The 19,425-nt window shown below is 45.2% G+C and overlaps 1 protein-coding gene across 1 annotated transcript in view; it reads right to left on the reverse strand.

Annotated features, from left to right (window-relative positions):
* The window catches only part of AOAH (acyloxyacyl hydrolase), a 1,097,690-nt gene that overhangs the window by 326,861 nt on the left and 751,404 nt on the right, over positions 1 to 19,425 (reverse strand). The window contains exons 12-13 of the mRNA XM_069613263.1: positions 14,713 to 14,804; positions 552 to 634 (exon numbers count right to left, since the gene is read on the reverse strand). Coding sequence (XP_069469364.1) covers positions 552 to 634; positions 14,713 to 14,804 — 175 coding nt within the window. The remainder of the gene's footprint in view (positions 1 to 551; positions 635 to 14,712; positions 14,805 to 19,425) is intronic.

Raw genomic sequence — 19,425 nt, forward strand, 5'->3', positions numbered from 1 at the left:
ATGTTATGGTTAGAATGCACAACCTATAAAACACAGAACATTAGCAGAGTTATAACTTGCCCCTGCCATGTAATTGTCATGACATCACAAATGAGTTTATCACAAATAGAGCGTCTCTCCCACAGTGCCAGACTGAGCACAAATACCACTCTCAGCCTTTTGCTGGTCCGCAGCCCCATTCCATGAAATCTCAGGGCGTTTATCACCTGTTCTCAATGCATGGTTTCAGGGAACTAAATCTCACTTGGATGGACCATGAGGACTGTAAAGTGCCTGCCCTGGACTCAATGAACGGAGGGCCCAATGGTGGGGAAAGGGCTACAGAGTCTATCCTGTGCAACACTAAAGGAAAGTCCATGTTATCTGAGGTGATGACCACGTTTGAAGGGACTCTTTCCCAATATTTAGGTCTCCGTCGCAGGTCCCCTACAGCTGCATTCATGAATGTGTTATGCTATCAAAGGAGATCATTTACAAGCGACCTTATAATGCACGCCACATCCTATTTGTATGATTTTAAGAAGCCATAGACTTAGAATGAGGTACTGCACCATTCTTGGAAAGGTTCTGGTAGTCCCTGTGGTTGCAGCGATTCCTGTTTCGTAAGCGCAAGTAAATGGAGTCCGTCCAACCTCTGCAAAAAGAAAGGTGTAATATTATTTTAACACTTATCGACATAAAGCCTGACTATCTTTCAATGTAAAGCACTTATGCAAAGACACCAACAACATGAATCTCAAAACATAAGCCTATTAAAGAAACTTTGCACTGGTGCAAGTTCAAATAACACTAGGGCAAGCATTGCCCTGGTGCAAAAAACATATTCTTTCAATTAATGATTGCACCAGTGCACAGGGCAAGGACTAGGGCAAGCATTGCCCTGGTGCAAAAAACATATTCTTTCAATTAATGATTGCACCAGTGCACAGGGCAAGGACTAGGGCAAACACTGCGCTGGTGCAAATGGGCATTGAAAAGAATATGTTCTGTGCATTGGGACAATGGCACTTGCCCTGCTGCCAAGTTTATGTAAGCCAGAATAACAGTAATTGTGACTATACCTTTGCGTTTTACTCTTTTGAAACCAAAACACATTTTTTCGAAAGAAACATGGCCTGAAGCAACACACCAATGACACACTGCATGCTATTCCCGCTGCCTTTCTCCCCTCGCGCTTATGTCAGATCAGCCAATGTTGGGGGCGTGCGGCAGAGCCCCAGTCAGGCATTAGTCGCCAGTCCGCGGTCTAATAGGGTCGTGGTTCAGGACAGAACATTGGATAGGTCCAATAAAGCATGAAGCCTAAAAGCATGTCCAGGAACATTCTGCTAGAACAGCCTGGGTGTTCAAACACCAATATCCATGGGTTCAATAGAACGTAATGGGTTCCTTGCTCTTAATGTCAGCTATTTCTTATTCAATAACAAAGTTAATTCCCTGGGGACAGTGTTAAGAAAACAAGTATCATTCTAAGACCTGGATTTAGCACATACATGGCTGAAAATCACTGTTTGAAAATGGAATTGTTTGAATATATATCGTAATACAAATTGACAAGAATCATAAATACACAAAAGTACAATATTTAAAGAATTTAGACAAAAACAATCACACATTTTTTTTGGATTTATTATAATTTATATAGCGCTTTACGCCATAAAGCTAATTTCGGGAAAACATAGTTGCATGGTTATATATTCTAAGAGACTATGAACTGTGTAAATTAAGATCAGAAAGATGCTTTGCATACTTTTGTATAAGAAACATATTCTATTAATATTTCCCTTACACAATAATCTGACAGGTAGATGTTCTGTTTCCCTTATGCAAGAATCTGAAAGATATCTTTCTCTTCTTAATTTACAGAACACTCCCTTGTGTCAACCCAAATAATTAATTGGTGCCTGAAAAAGGCTGGGAAAGGAAACGATACACCCATTTCAAGATCCGATAGAGTACCTTCCTATATTTCAATAATATCCTGAACTTGGTGGAAAGGGCGCAGGGGCATCAGATATTGATTTGAGTTGTTCTCCATACTGATTAAAATAGTGTCAAAAAGTGATATAGGAAGTCGAGTGCTCACAGGAAGGGGAAGTTCGGGTACTAGAAGGGGGCAGGGCCATCACCACTGATGCAGTTGTCAGTTTCTGAGAGGATATTCTTCGAAGAGCAACAACATTATTTTCTTCTTGAATTGCAATATTGATGTGACCATTGAGTCCTGGAGCAGTTTTCTTGTTTTCTTTTTCTTGCACATCTTGGTTTACAGCCTGTCATTTTGTTGCTTCTAGTGGTGCATTGCCCAATTTTGATTGTGAGTTTATTTGTCTAGGTATGAGGACTAATGTCTGGCAGAGAGACTCCCAGGATCCCCCTTGTCAATTTGCATATTCAAGTAACCTTGGGTCTCACCCTAAGTTACCAGGGGGATCCAGTCGTGGACCCCTTGCTCACTATTCTTAGAGAGGCACAGCTCCTCCCTACTGATGAGGTCCAACCAGACGCAAACACGTGTCTGGGGATGCTGTTGGTACTCTTGTTCAGAGGAGAATTGCCTAGCATTTGTGCTGGACTGCCCCAGGGCAGGACAAAGACTGATATGTTTGGGATATTTCTTCTCTGTGAAAGATAGTGAGCTAAAGACTCTGGGTAAGTCTCTCCTAACCAGGACTAATGTCTTGCAGAGAGACTCCCAGGAACCCCCTTGTCAATTTGCATATTCAAGTAACCTTGGGTCTCACCCTAAGTTACTAGGGGTATCCAGACGTGGACCCCTTGCTCACTATTCGTAAAGAGGCACAGCTCCTCCCTACTGATGAGCTCCAACCAGACCAAAACACGTGTCTGGGGATGCTGTTGGTACTCTTTTTCAGAGGAGAATTGCCTAGCATTTCGGTGCTGGACTGCCCCAGGGCAAGACAAAGACTGATATGTTTGGGATATTTCTTTGCTGTGAAAGATAGTGAGCTAAAGACTCTGGGTAAGTCTCTCGTAACCAGGACTAATGTCTGGTAGAGATACTCCCAGGACCCCCCTTGTCAATTTAGGTATGAGGGTGCCATGGTCATTATGGCCATCTAGGTGAAGCAGGTGGATTAAAGGGGTAGAGGGTAGCCAGTGCAGTTCCATGAGGGGTTGTGGAGATGTGGCTGGGTTTCTTTGGAATTGTGATGGGCTGCCTTGATGGGGGGCACAGTGGAAGCAGCGACACCCGCAGGAGTGGATTTGCCACCATCTAAATGGGAGAGGGCCAAATCTTGACTTAATTTTGCAGAGAAGTGGTCTGTGAATTCCTGATAACATGAGCCATGAAGGAAAGGTTGGTGTCACCCAAGGATTTGACAAAGGTTGTCAATTGGGAATCCCTTGAGTTCCATTTCCACCAGCCATTCCTGAGCTTGATTGTTGGCATTTCCCAGCAGCCTGGGCTCAGTTTTATGGTGTTCTGCTTTAGCTTTAGGTAGCTGGTTGACATCCAGGACTGGATGACTGAACCTATGCATTGGTTCTTCCATTTACTTTTAAGAAAGGGCTAGATCACGGGCAAAGCATGGCCGAGCCCCAGCTCTCCGCCCCTCTCTGTGTCATTTCAACAGGGACTACGCCCCCATTCACATGAATGGCCACTCATCCAACAACTACAGTATTTGCACCAAACTCTAGGCGAGAAGATAGGCCTCTGGCACAGCAGCTCCTCCCCTCTGGAGATGCCATGAATGGCAGCACTCTGCTCTGGACTCAGTGCCCCAAGCATCTACCTACCATGCAGTTGCTGCCCTCCTTAGGCATGGGCTTATAGGCAATTCTGGGTGTTCCCCTGTGAAGTAGATGAAGCGGTGAATGCCATAGTATATGGGCATATCTGCTAAGATATATCACACCAGCGTACGACAGAGATGAAGAAACCAACAGAACACCAAATGCTACAAAGCCAGCATGAATCTCTAATTTCATCTACCTGTATCATAACCAGCTGTGTCTCTGTCCCTTCTGTCAAAAGACTCAGACAGCTTGGACTTTTCTAAACCTTTGGAGAATGTCAAAGATAAAACCTTTCCAAGCCCTTGTACCAATTATATAGATGTTAGGCCCATCCCGTAAATGTGCAATAAGAAAGAAGAAAACGTGTGCAACTGATATATAAATTATATAATTATACAATTATTTTTTTTTATAACACGCTTAATACCGAAGAGGTTTCTAAAAGCGGACCGGGGATTCGAACCTGTGTTGCTCTGCGCTGAGCACGTTGAAAATTAGCTATATTACTGGTGTCGAAGGCCAGTAAGAGTCAAGAAGAAAATACTCCTGGTAGAGCTGACTGATCTTTCCATTCCACTGCCAGGGATGCAGCAGAACTGACATGCACCTCCGTGCAGTGCGTTTTCTGAGAGCAAAAGACCCAGCACCCAGGATTGTCTAAATCACTTCTACCCACAACCCCCTCCAATGAGGCCACTACCCCTAACCAGAATCTGGATGGCAGAGGACATGGTCACACTAAATGGAAAAAGGAGGCATCATCTGCCTCACTTTTAGCAGAGCTTTCTGGGATAGATGAGATCATTGTATGCCTAATATGCAGTGTAATATATGTCCTGTGCAATATATTATGCTGCATTTGCTTAAATCTTGCATTTCTAAGAAGTTTCTTAATTTGCAAGCAATTATTTCTTCATTCCCCTTCCAGAAATTCCTGCCCCAAATCTGCCTCCCATTTTTGTCTACATTTTAACTCCATACGTGGCTTGTCCATGTACAAGGCTTTATATGGAATCGAGATGCAGCTGTGTCCCTGCCAGCTTCCCAAGAGTGTTAACAATACCATTGATCATTTTAGTGTGTTAGGGAGATGTATCATTTTTATGCTTCACCCCCTCTCCTAGTGAGACCCCCAGCTCTTATTACTGGACTTCTGGACCGTTTTCTTTCTATCCTAAACGAGAAGAACGTTTTTCCCTCATTCATTCTTATTTGCTCTGACTTTTGGAATTCCGTTTTCTGTGTTTTATCTTTACTATGAAGTTTGCTTTCCTCCATATCTCTTTAAAGGCATCTGTGCTTAACTTTTGCAGCACACAGCACCTTATGTGCCGGGTTGCTGGGAACCCTTTGGGTTCTCCTTAAAGATTCTTTCACTATCCTAAACAACTACTGTTCTTAAGCATAGAGGGATACTTTGTATCCTTCCTAAAACTTTATGCTATGAGAGATTAGCACACACCACATTAAGTGGAGTGCTTCTCTCTGCTCTTGTGGCTTTATAGTCACAGTGACAATCACCTAGTTATAGATGGTGGCAGTGATGTGTTCTACCAACTATTGTGCTATTTTTTTTCTACCGCAGACTGAATTCAGAGTCTCAGTTGTGCACAATATGGTCACCTATGGCCTAACATGGTGGCTCCTTTCTTTTTTCATCATTTCTCATGTGGCTGTCCTTTGTTAGCCCTTCTTCCATCATTCTGGGACGGGGAGGTCTGTGTGTGTGTGTTTTGCCTTTGGCGGGAACCCAAGGGTGGCCCCGCCTAGACTTCAGTCTGTCTGTGAAGGCAGGAAATGGGGGAGGAGTTTTACTCTCCCCTGGCCTTTGTCTGCCAGAGTGCCCAAATGGAACCAGTTACCACGAGAGGGCTGGCTGTCCTGATTGGACAGCCACCTGTCCCTTTCTGTAAAATAATGAAAGAGCTTGCAGAGGAATGAGTGGGAAAACTGAATATAAGGTGAGGTTCCTGAGATAGAAGGCAATTTGACTACCGGAACAGAAGATCCGAAGTTGAAGATGACCGGAGACGCCTGCAGACCCTTCCAGTAACCATGAAGAGACCACTACTTTCCTGACCCCATTTTCTTATCGACAGAGGAGCTATGAAGAGGACGACCCGTTCCCTTTGGCTGGTGGAACCAACTAGCCCTGAGACGAACCATAAATCAACCATCTCCCAAGGTGCTGTGTCATTCCAGAGAAGCAGAATGCAAATACCAGGAGAGCTCCGACCCATTTGCAGTGCAACGTCTTTGTGAGGCCGGATCCATCCAACAGTTTGGTGAGCTCCAGTTGGACCTCCAGAGGCATGATCCCACTCATCTAAGTTCCCTCACCAGAGTGCAGGACTTCAGAATCAAAGAAGATTGACTGGGCAAATACTGCCCTTTGTTGGAGCTGACAGAAAGGTGCCAAAACCGTAGACCGACCAAGGAGACCAATGAAATCCATGCCAAGTGTCCTCTCTCATGACTGCTGCTGTGACATTCCCTTCAGAGTCCTTCCTTTCATCACCAGACCGAGAAATCAGGAGACCGGGTCCGTCGCTGCTGCACAGAGGAGAATCCAGCTGCATTTACTTCTTCTTACCTAAGGTACCATGAGGCTAAATGCAGAACTTACCTTGAGCCAAAGAGTCACTCCAATCTGACTGGAGTGCGTGAATAAGTATTTGGGTGTCCACCCATACCTCTGGTCCAGACTTGTCAGCTTGTGTCCACTAGGGAGTCCTTTTTCAGGGTTCCCCTAACTTGTGTTATATTGCTGAGTCTCTTTTATCCTAGTGACTGGAAGTATCCTGAGGAACTCTGCTTATTCTGCTACTTCGTAAGACTTTGGCTCCACTCCTACACTGACGTTTTCGTATAGTTAGGAATTGGACATGTAAAGCATTAGAAGCTATTAAATGTCTCTCTAGAATGTTAAGATTTGCTGATTTGTATATAACCAACCTTTTTCCTTCCAAAAGACTTTATCTGATGTGGTTTTACTAACTAAATACAATTACCTTTTAAATGTAAAGTAAAATGAGTGCGCGGTAGTACCGATTATACGGAGAAGTGTCAATAGTGTCAAACCCTGTAACAATTGTAACTGCAAGCAACTACTATTGAAATAATCACCTCTGAAAAGTATTAAGAATTCCTATGTGTGTGGGTTTGTGAAATAAGTATTTATCTACTTTCCTAGTGTAATGACATTTACTGTGTAAGAGTTTCTTTGGACTATTGTATTTACTGATTGTAGTGTACTAACCTACAGCTCACATCTTCCTCCTACGATGAGCCTGGCTGCTCTGCCATTCTACCAAGATTCTTTGGGTAGTACAGACGTATACTAAGAGTTGGGGTCCTGTATACCAAGGAATAGTTTTATATACTCTTACCTCAAGTGGACTTTAGGAACACTCCCCTAACATAGTGCAGTACGGAAAATGGACGAACCATCCCAGGATACTTTAGGCAAGTGAGCAAATCTCAAGAAATCCCCCCTATTCATTCTGTAGCAGGCAATCATCTCCTCAAGTGTATAGGATTTCTCTATTCTGGAAAAGATCAGTCGCAAGTAAGCACCCACCCCATGTCCAGCCAGTGTCTGTCCACTCAGTTGATTTTGCAAATCAAGGAATCACCCATATTAGTAGTGTTCTGGCAACAGAAATATGTCACTTAGAACACAAAATGTTCTAGACCAAACCTTTGTTCCCAAGACTGAAAAATAAGGTGATACCCCCACCCCAACCCCACCACCCCCCATTAGAATACTTCGCTGTCACCAGATATTGTGCATCCAGGGGGATCTACATTGCTTTCTAACTACCTCTTCCCAAGGGTTTGGTTGTTTGTTTATTTATTTTATTTGTATAGTGCTCCAGACCCAGGGGTATATGGGCGCTCAAGGATATGGTTACAGGATACAGGTTTATACTTTTAGAACAATTGTGCAGAATTCATACAATTTACGAATGGTTACACGATACAGGCTTATACATTTAGAACAATTGTGCAGTATTTATACAATTTACAAAATACATTTATTACAGAGGAGTTATACATTTTATATAATATGTACACATGAATGATACAGAAGCTAGTACCAACAGACGCAAGGTGGTAGTGCATGAATGATGCGGGTATGTGTAAGAGGTGTCCAGAGTGACCTGAGGTGGTGTTAGTTTTTGTTCAGTAGCCAGGTGATAACCTGGGTTCTGAATGGTTGAAAGGCTAAAATGGATTTGATGTCCACTGGAAGTGTATTCCGGAATTGGGCGGCTAGAACCGGGAAACTGGTTCCGCCGGCTCTTTTTAGGGTGCATTTGGGCACCACCAGGCATAGGGCCTCATCACGAGTTTGGCGGCAACCCTTAAATCCGGCGGTCGCGCTATTACCGCCGGATTTAAGGTTCTGCCAAATCAGCTGTGAGCTGGGGGGAAATCTGCCGAAATTTCGCGCTATTACCGCCCACGGGAAATCCGCCGGCGGTAAGAGTGCGAAAATTCCCCATTGAGCCCAATGGGGAATGGGGCATTCCCGAATGGGCTCAGTGGGGAATGGGGAATTCCATTACCGCCAAACCCGTGATCGGGCGCTAATAGCGCCGGGGGGGTTACCGGCCAATTCGTGATGAGGCCCATAGTGTGCTGGTGGATCTGGTGATTCTGGTAGCAGGTTTCATAGTGAATTTATTGGTTATATAAGGCGGGGCAAGGTGATTCAGGGCTTTGTAGGTGAGACAAATAGTTTTTAGGTCGATTTTTTGTTGAATGGAGAGCCATTTACACGATTTTCTGATAGCAGAAATATGTTCTCTCCTGGGAATATTAAGAGCAGCTCGGAGCGCGTTGTTTTGGAGGCCCTGCAATTTGTTAAATATGGATTTGTTTGCGCCTGCATATAAGCCGTTGCAGTAGTCCAGTTTGGACTGTATAAGTGCTCTGGCTAATATGAGGCAGCTGCTAGTGGATAGCAGAGGTCTGCAAGCCCTGATCAGCTTACCTGTGTAGGCAGTGGCTGACGCGGTCATGTTGATTTGTTTAGAGAGGTTGGTATTGGTATCTAGATAGAAACCGAGGGTTTTTACACTTTTAGCAATGGGTACACTTTCCATCAATAATGATGCTATTGTAGCTGGGGCTGAGTTTCAGGAGGCTGTTGGGGGACCCGACAAGGAGCAGTTCAGTCTTATCATCATTCAGGCAGAGGCCATGTGTGGCCATCCATGCCTGAATGATGGTGAAGACTTCGTTGATCCGGCCGACGTCAGAGTTGTAGTTACCTGATAGAGTTAGGAGTATCTGGGTGTCATCTGCATAGTTGGTGTAGGTGACACCCAGATGGTCCAGCTTGTCGAATAGTGGCTTTGTAAATATGTCATACAAAGTAGCCGAAACACAAGAGCCTTGTGGGACACCACATGTGATGGGTATCGGGTCGGCCGCTGCTAACAGTGAGAAGACACACATGGTCCTGTTAGCGAGGAAGGATTGGATCGATGTCACCGCAGAGTAGGAGAAGTGTGCTACCGATGACAGGTGGTTGCATAAGGTTTTGTGGTCGACCAAGTCAAAGGCTGCAGAGAGGTCTAAGAGAAGAAGGATGGCAGCCCTACCCTTGTCTTTGAGTTCGTCGAGCTGACTTTTGAGATCAACAAGGGCCGTGTTTGTTCCATGTTGAGACCGAAAAGCCAGATTGACGGATTCCTAATAGTTGGTTTGTCTCTAGGTAGTCTTGAATTTGTAAGTAGGCCACTCTATCAAGGATTTTTTGTAAGAACGGGAGAGTGGTGATTGGTCTATAATTGGTAGGTATAGACGGGTCGAGTGTTTTTTTTTTAACAGTGGGAGAACCCATGATTGTTTCAAATTGCTTGGGACTGCGTTGCTAGTGAATGACAAGTTTATTAGTTTGGTAATCAAGGGGGATAGATACCTAGCTGCGTCTTTTATAATCTGAGCAGGGCAACTGTCCCCTTTACAGTTCAAAGGTTTCAAGGAGGCTATAATTTTTTGTAATTCAGGTATAGTTACCTTTTTGAATGTGAAGCCTAAATTGATATCAGTGGGAGATGGTAAGGTTGGATTGCAGGTTAAGCCATTAGTGAGTTGTTGTTGTTTGTTTTCAATTTTAGTTTGGAGCCCAGTGATTTTGTTGGCAAGGGCATTCTGGATGCCCGCGCACCAGGGTTTATCCTTTGTACAGGTATCTGTGGGAGGATTGGGGTTTTCTAGTTCCTTTAAGATGTTGAATAGTTCTCTCATGCTAGAGCCTGCTTGGGTTATCCTGGAGTTGAAGGTTTCTTTTTTTGCACGTATTATCTCATTTTTGTAAAGAGCGGTGATATTAGTAAGATTAGTCACTCTGTTGTCCAACCACTGGGCTATGAATTGAAGCTGCAATGTCAGGTCCTATGCTGCAATATTGGGGAGTCCAATGCCTCCATTTTCGAAATTATGACATAAAGTATTGAGCGCTACTCTGTGCCTCCTACCGCTCTATAACAATTTAACAAGAAGCTGCTTGTTGTCTAAGAAAGTTGATATTGGAACCCACCCTGACGTACCCACAAACAAATATAGAAGCCACAGTAATATCACCATTTTCATTTTTGCCATCTGACCAAACACAAAACGCTGTAATTTACACCAATTAACACCAATAACCTACTGACCTGTCGAGCCCCTGAAGCGTTCGCTGTATGTTGTGCTTGTGTTGAAGGTCAGCATTATGATGTAGCCTGATCTCTAATCTGGTTAGAATGTTCGTTGTGTGTATGGACTCAATTACTATTCCGTGACAAGTGCCATAGGGTCCAAATAGCGAAAGCATTTATTGGTATACCATGTTCAGTAGCTTAAAGTGCAAATGTTGTTTTATGTACACGAGATTGCAGACCAATAGATTAACATGCATTTTCTTTTTGTTTTTGTTTTTTCCTCCTCTCTTTCTTTCATCTGTGCTTTGATAACTCATCAGAATCATGAAGTAGGCTGATAATATTTGAATAATGCAAACTGTATCAGCTGGTTGTATCATTTTCAGTACTCAGAAAACTGTCAATTTAGTGTATGCCCTGAGGAGGACCCGATAGTAGGTGAAACCACGTGCTGCACCTCTGAGCGATGTACTTAGCAGCATCCGAAAAGGGATTCAAGTGCCATTAATTAAAGATGAAGCGAATTACACAGCGCCACTCTGTTGCTTTGTCATGTTTGGAATGGAATAGGAGTTAAGCACAAGTGTTTATTTCTGAGAGTGGAAGAAATATTTGCAGTACGCTTCAAGCGTAGGAATGGTTTAAAGATTATTAGTTTTAAACCGGTGCTACACAGGCTTGAATTCGCATCAGGATTTTTTTTTATTACAAACCATTCTAGTGTGCCACTGGGAGAGAACAGGAACTTTCATAGAGCCAACAACTTTTCAAACATTATTCAGGGTACAGTAACACGTGCAATATAAACATTTTGATATCAGAGCACATGAATCATGAAGTAGGGTGATAATATTTGAATAATGCGCACTGTATCTGCTGGTTGTATCATTTTCAGTACTGAGAAAACTGTCAATTTAGTGTATGCCCTGAGGAGGACCGAATAGTAGGTCGAAACATGTGTTGGCATTTTCGCATGATTGTTTTGGCATTTTTCACAATTGTCTTGGTATAATGTACCAAATATGGAAATTGGGCATTTTCTCATGATTGCTTTGGCACTTTTCACAATTGTTTTGGTATAATGTATCAAATATAAAAAATGGGCATCTTATACGATAGCTATGGTGCAATGCAGTAATATGAACATTAAGAAAGTCTTCTTGGTATACTGTGCAAATCGATGAGTAGCGCAGCATTACTTTTGAGTCAGTGTGGAAGAAACTGCCCAATGGTGGTCTTCTTTCTATATGTCCTGAATTACTACCATGCTCAATAAATGTTGACACTGTTCACAACCATTTCTGTTTTGTCTCAGTAACAGTTTATCTGCCAATACAGGTTAGTGATTGTTTAGCCCGGGTTGGGAAATCTCTCTCTCAAGTTGATCTCTAATTAGACAAGCATTGGTCTGTGCCCATGTCAAAGGGAATTGTGGCATTGCCTCTCAGTTGAGGAAGCAGACTGTTACCATCACACATTTTCCCTTCTTCTAACATCAAACCACCAATCCAGAATCATGAGCTTATTGCTCCCTGTGGTAAATGAAGCACCCCATTCCCCTTTTTGGTCATCAAAATAAAATGTCCTTCCACTTTGCCACCCCATTAGCTAAACACCCACTTTGCTATGTACATTTAGCAAGTAAGTGGCTCCCTGAACTGTATGCACACAGTGGTGTTCAGGCCTGCACCACATTCTCCCAGGGATTTGCCTCCAATCCTCCAGCATCCCTTGATCTTGATGGTGTCGCAATGTTGGCCGTCCACTCTAGTGGTTTAAATGCCATGTGTGCTCTATTGGGCAGTAGATGCTCTCGGTCGGCATTGTTGGCAGCACAATGTATCTCAGTTCTGTGTCAATCTGCAGTTTAAGCGTTCCTTCAGATATTCACTCTGACAACAGTTATATCAGCTCCACCTGTGCAGCCTTATGTGTCATGCTTCGATGATTCCTGCCTCTTCATGCACGCTTTGCCCTACCACTATGCGAGATATCATATCATTTGGGGGTCGCCAGAGGTCGCAAGTGCAACCTCTAAGGTCTCCCTTGCGACCTCTGGGGTCTCCCTTGCGACCTGTAAAAAATGTTTTTTTAAAGTCTTTTTTTGTTTTTTTTGGAATGCAAGCTCCTGGCCTGTGGCCAGCACCATGTGGCTCTTTAATTCAGGAGTGGCTAGCTTTCTTGTTCGGCCCCTTAAAAAAAGAAGAAAAATAAGAACATGAGGGCCACAAGTCTAACACTTTCAGCACTGAACCTAACCTAAATAAGAAAGAATAGGAATGCCAAAAATGTGTCTTTCTGGAATTCTATACAATAAAAGCTAGGCTCATTAAAGGTTTATTTCAGGCACACTTCAGGGGGTGAGTCACTGATTTAGTCTGTTCTCAAATGCTTCAACTCAGCCTTTCATCCTTCTGAAGTCGATAAATGGGGGCCAACACAGGTTGGGTGATATTGGCTGTATAGTTCTTCTATGTAAAGCGCTTAAGCGTAAGTGCTACATAATAACACATCATTATCATTTGGTCATGGACGTCTGCTTGCATTCACAGTAATTTGGTAATATGGGCCATACACACTGATCTTAACGATACATATGGTGATCCATTCAGGTATGTCATGTACATCACATTATAGTGATATCGTAACCATATTTTTCGTAGTGTACAATGCTATGTGATGTCACTTCCTGTTTTCTCAACGGGCGAAAGGTCGTGTTCCATCGCTTCTCGCGATATCACTTCGGGGTGGGCTCAAATGACATCACTCCATGTGATGTGATCAGGGGTCAAGGGTCGTGTGATGTCACTTCCGCTACCCCTGGTATTTTGGTGAAATGACGTCCCTTGAAATATGCTTCAAATTCCAGCTCAGCTAAAACCTGCCACTTTAGAGTCATTCGCTGGTTTGCCCCACTTAGGTCCCCCAGTGTTAAAGGGCGCCTGCTCACTCTCACCAACCAGGTCCCCCAGCGATGCCACCCAATACCTTCTGCACAGTAGTGGCACTGCCCTCATCGAGTGCAGCCAGTGGCCCTCCTTCCAAGGAGCAGCCTTCATAAATCCTTCTCTTCACACACACATACATTTATGCTGTCCTTCAAGAAACAGGTATCCCCTTTCCGGGAGTTCAAAACACCCGTCTGTCTCCTCTGGGACTCTCGTATGACTCTCCCTTGCCCGGGTGCCAGTCCAAAAACACTGCTGCTGAATGCCGCGCAGCATTTGAGAGCACTGTTTGCAAAAATCTGCACCATGCGCAGGGTCACACGTAACCACAGGTCTTCTGATCCCCTGAGTGGACCCCGGTCCACTTCCCACTGACGAGGTGCCCTGCTTCACGGCGGGGGGTAAGATTGTGCAGCTCCTGCAGGACCAAGCGCTAACCGACACTGTCAACACCTTGATCTCCTCTTGCATTACCCTGTCCCCAGCCACAGGTAGCTTGTGCTCCAGCTTATCCACTTCAGTTCTCGACCATTTTAGTCCCATTAGAATGGCTAGATTTGATGATCTACAGGATCAAATGGCGGTTCTTACACAGAGCCTCAGCTTGTCATATCTACCTGAAATAGTGCTTGCCCTTGCCCCTGAGCACACAGTTCGTTGTGATGGTGTTGCTTTCCTTTGCCTCAGTCATTGAAGGTAGAAAATCTGATCACACATATTTACGCGCTCGACTCTGACATCCAGCAAGCCTGCCCCCTGCAAATTCGAATCCCAGGCCAGGACTGACTCATCCTCCCATCTTTCCGAAGTGCAATAATTGAACATCATGAAATGGTATAATAATGAAATCATTTAGCACTTCGAAATGCGAAGAATCAGGAAGTCAACTCTCTAAATAAAAACACGATATTATTATTACGTTCCAGCCTCAGACTGGACAGCTCATACACAAGAAAATCTACAGTTTTACAATAAAAGCCTTAGAAGAGAATGCAAGCTGAGCGACTGCGGCTGCAGGTGTATCGTACCCAAAGGGGTGCATGTTTGAAGTGAAGCACGTGGAAGCCTCTGCCGTGTTTCGACTGGAAGAGAAAATCCAGACTGCAGCCTTGGATTAGAGTGAATATGATTAGAACCACTATCGGTGGCGTCTCAGAAGGCTTTGATACCAATGCGTATTAGCGGATTATTTGGCCACCCAGGGCCCTGGCGCAGCTGGCACACCACTGCCCACTGAACACGAGGGGAATGTGTGCATGTTAACAGCAGCAACGAGCAGTAATGTAGCCATTTTATCATCAGAACACAGCAGATCTGAAATAAGGGGATTCATTTTGTCTCACCCAATCTTAGAGTCCTCAAATCCAGTGTGAGCCGAGTAGTGAGGCCAGTTGAGCTCGTTGGATACTGCCAGCGGGAGATTGGAAAACGATTTCTAAAAAAAAAAAAAGATGGATTGGAAAAATCAGTTGGCAGTTGGTCTCCGAATGTAACAGTCCATGGCAATGGAACCTTTTTCCCTCCACTGTTTTGAATTTTTTGAGTATTTTAATGTGTTTTACTCCCTTGTTCCCTCCCTTTGCGGTGCCGTAATTAGCGCCTTCCCCATTCCCATTATGCCCTACGGGGCAAAAAATGGGAATGGCAATGGTGGAAGGGGGAATTACCGCCCCGCCAACCTTGGAATGGGGCAGTAATTCCCCTTTCCACCAAGGCGGTGCCGGTATTTTACCGGCATGAACCATGGCGCTAATAGCGCCGTGGTTCTCCGCCTCCCGTGTAATGAGGCCCAATGTCTTAGTTACGTAGGATACAATATTTACATACAATTTCAATATTTACAATAGACATGTACACATTAGGAGAGCAGTATACTTACAAGGATTCCTGAAAGTTTCCTATTATTTTGCAAGGAATGAGGTTTTCAGTTTCCTGCGAAAAACAGGGAGTGAGTTTTCCGCTCTAATGTCTGCAGGAAGAGCGTTCCAGGTCTTGTCTGCGATGTAGGGGAAGCTTAGACCTCCGGCTTTGGCTTTTTTGATGCGTGGGATGCAGAGTAAGTTGGAGTATCGCGTCCTGATGGGACGGGAGGAGGATGGTTTGAAGATGGTTTCTGATAGATAGGACTGGGCGGAGAGAGAGAGACATTTGTGTGTGAGTGTGAGGATTTTGAGAGTGATCCGCTCTTTGACCGGGAGCCATTGGGCTGAGTGCCTGGCATGGGTGATATGTTCTCTTCTTGGGACACTGAGAGCGGCCCGGAGAGCATTGTTTTGCGTGACTTGTAGTCTGTTTAGTTTTTGGGCTGATGTGCCTGCTAGGAGTGCATTACAGTAGTCCAGTTTAGCTCAATTGTTGCTCTCGCTATAAAGAGGCAGTTGGGTTTGGAGAGGTAGGGCTTGATGGCGTTTATGAGTTTGTTGGTGTGCGCAGATGAGGAAGTGATTGCGCTGACTTGTCTAGTCATAGATAGTGAGGAGTCAAGGTATACTCCCAGAGTCTTTACGGTAGTGGATACGGGGATGATGGAGTTCTCAATGGAGAAGAATTCACCCTACTGCGATGAATTGTCGCAACATCTCGTCCATGGACTGCTGCGCTCCTCCATGCGGGTAATGCGGCCCTCTAGGTCCCGTATGTCATTAACTGCTGGTGGTCATATGGGAGGTGGAGTTGGACTGCTTTGAGGGCTGAATACGTGTCTAGCCGTTTCCTCCCCGGAGCTACCACCACAAGACCTATGTCCCAGGGAGTGCTCTGGTGTGTGCTGCATGGATGGTGTTCCCTGCCATGTCAGCCTCGTCCTGTTGGACATCATCCTCTGCGCTATTTATTGCGGATTGGACCACCACCCCTAGCTCACTAGTGGCCGGTGACTGAGGCACCTCACCGTTGCTGGCCGCTGGTTTACCCTCCTCGACCACATGAGCTGGCTGCAGTGGGGCAGGGGTTGTTTTGTCTGTGGGCTTGGGGTCCGGTGTGTCTTGTGGCAAGTGTGCAATGATGGCACCCAATTTCCCAGGCCGGTGCACATTCACATGTGTCAGGGCTGGCTGCTCCTTAGGTCCTATGGCCTGTGGCCCCTGTTTACCAGACCGCTGTGGCTTGGGGTGCTGGTTTTCATCCGCTCGGCCCTTGACGTGAACGGCCTGGTGCCATCATCATCCCCTCTGCTTCTGCGTGCTGCTGTTGGCTTGGTTTCCACGGTGGGCCCGTCATCGCTGTCTGATACTGTGCCTGTGTGGGATGGAGAGGCAGGGCATGAGTCATGGGTGTAGGGACATCAATATTTATTGGTGTCAGTACATATTGGGTCCTGTTCATTGCTGTCTGTATGTTGGTGGGGCAGACATGGTGCTTACAGGTGTTGGGTGTGGGGTGCAGTGTCTGTGCATCCTTCTAGCGCATCCGTGTTGTGCATGCGGTTTCTTTGGTGGATTACGGGTGTGTCATGGATTGCGTGTGGTGTACATGCCTCAGGGATGGCGTGCCATGTGATGTGTCTCTAAGGCTCTGGTGTACACTTGGTGGTGGAGATGTCTGCACCTTGCAGTGGGATGTGACAGTGGTGGGGCCTGCTTCTCTGCAGTGCTGCATGTGTGTGTCTGCATGCTGATGGTACTTGGGTTTGGAATTGGGGACTCTGGTGGTTTGTTTCAGTGGGGTTGGTTGCTTGTGTCCATGATGGGGTGTGGCATTACTATTAGGGCAGACATTGGGTGGGTGGTGATGGGCAATGTACTTGCTGTCATCAACTTGCCATTTGGACTCAGCCATTGGATTTGGGTTGGTGTATGTGTGTTCACATTTGTGTAGTGGCAATGCTCACTCACCTTTGTCAGCTGATGATGTTACTCCTGTCTCAGTACGCCTGACCCATTCAATGGGCTCCATGTGTATCAGGGAGCAGCACATTTCCTCCCACCGTGCTAGCTTGATGGGCGAGGATGGTTCGCTTCCTGTTGCCTGGGCCTGCTTACAGTTGGTAGTCAGTATGTTGCGGCCATGCAGCCGCAGATCGTCCCAAATTGTCCGCCAGTCCTTTGCATTGGGTGTGGTTATGCCCACTGCGGATACCTTCTGGGCCTCCTCCTCCCAGATGTGTTTCTTCTTGATTTGTGTCACATGGCGCAGGTCTGTGCAGAACACCACATCCGTATGCTGGGCCAGAGTGTCTGCCAGCATGTTTAGCTCCTCCTTGGAGAAACGTTTGCGCAGACGAGGTGTGCCTTTGCGGGTGGACTGTGTCATTTTCTGGCAGGCTGGGATCTCAATTTTGAATTTCAGTGCCTGTAGCCATGGGATTGCAATGGATTGTGATTTTCAAGATGGCTGCCGGTGCATTTCCCGTTCCGGCACAATGATGTTACTTCCGGTCCCGGTATTGCTGGACCCGTTATTGCCGGTGCCCGTTATTTAGGCATGGACGAAGGCAGAGGAGGTGTCAGCGCTTTGCATGATGCCGCTAACGGGGGTTTTAGGATCGTTAACGGCATGCCAATACAGTTGTTACCGGCATGCCGCTACACGTGTGCACGCATTCTCGTAATCGCATTCTCGTAATCGCCCGCTGTCAGTGGCACCAGTGCTACCCGGACGCGGTATTGCCTCCATGCCGGTAAAGTTTGTTTTTTACCATGATTCTCGTAATAAGGCCCAATGTGTTAGACCAATAAGTATGTGATCCATTTAAACAATGTTGTCAAGTGTCCCTTGAACCTGAGTGAGAGTCATCCGTTCTGCTTTTGCTTGGAATTCTGGGATTTACAGTTTTCCTAAATTTCAAATGTGAAAGAAAAAACACCAATTCCCAGAATCGAAAGGGGAAACATACCTTGAGAGCTCTGAGTTTAACATTGCTGTGTGATGACCACCACCCACGGGGAAAAATCCTTAAATGCTCTGATAGATCTGCTAACTACAGATTAAGCACCACCAGTCACTGCAGAGTCCCACAGGGTTCATGCACATCACCCACCCTGTACAATATATTTACTAAAGCCCTCTTCAACAAATTGGACGCTCTCGGCATAGCATACACAAACTATGCTGATGACACAGGTCCTCCTCCCACTCTCCGGCTCATATGAAAAAGATGCAGAGACACTGCATAAAACGTATGCCACCATCCAAGCCTGGATGCCAGCCAACAGGCTCTGCCACAATAGGGACAAAACCGAAAAAAATCCTCCTGGTCGGCCCCAAGAAAACCCTTATCATACTTGATAAACAATTCAGTGCCTTTTCTATAGACAAGATGCAAATCATTGTCTCACCTGCAGCAAATACGTTGGGGGTGAACCCTGACTCCACTCTCTTTTTGACACGCCTGGTCAGTGCCATTGTCTCCTTGGCTTCATTAGCTACTAAACTGATCAATGCAGTTAAACCCTACCTGTCAATTCAGAATTGTCTTGCAATAGCTAGAGCCACCATTGGGGCAAAACCTGACTACTGTAATGCTCTCTTGGCTGGCACATCATCAAAAAATCTCAACAGACTTCAAATCATTCAGAATGATGCCCTCAGAGCTTCTCTAACGGGAATGAGAATAATCACTTACTCTGTTCTCTGTTTTGTTTAGTCAGATTATTGTTCCTATTTAGAATGTCTCTCCCTGGACATGTGAGAGTTGCGCTGCCTATTTAAAGGTGGATAGAGAGATTGTGTGAGTGATTCATCTGACTATATAATAAATGGCCAGATGTATGTTTGTCCGTCTATGTTTGACTGATGCAGTAGCTTTACCCGTTATCACCGCTAGAGGGAGCTGTTGCCTGATATACAGACAATGTCAATTGGCATAGCTTTGCCTGTGGTCATCACTAAAGGGAACTGTTGGCTTAGGCTATATAGTGGTCCTACTGCGTCAATGAAAACCTGCACTTTGGCACGATTACACTGGCCTATACCTGTTCCTGAAAAAAAAGGATTCCTGAGGCAGGACACCTGCCTTTCACATTTCTACCCTCACATACATTTTTATTCATCAACACCCAAACATAGCACAAAACTACATTGAACTAGGTTTAACATATAGGCCCTCATTACGACCC

Source organism: Ambystoma mexicanum, chromosome 5p, assembly GCF_040938575.1.
Source record: "Ambystoma mexicanum isolate Mex_15411 chromosome 5p, UKY_AmexF1_1, whole genome shotgun sequence".
Lineage (NCBI taxonomy): Eukaryota > Metazoa > Chordata > Amphibia > Caudata > Ambystomatidae > Ambystoma > Ambystoma mexicanum.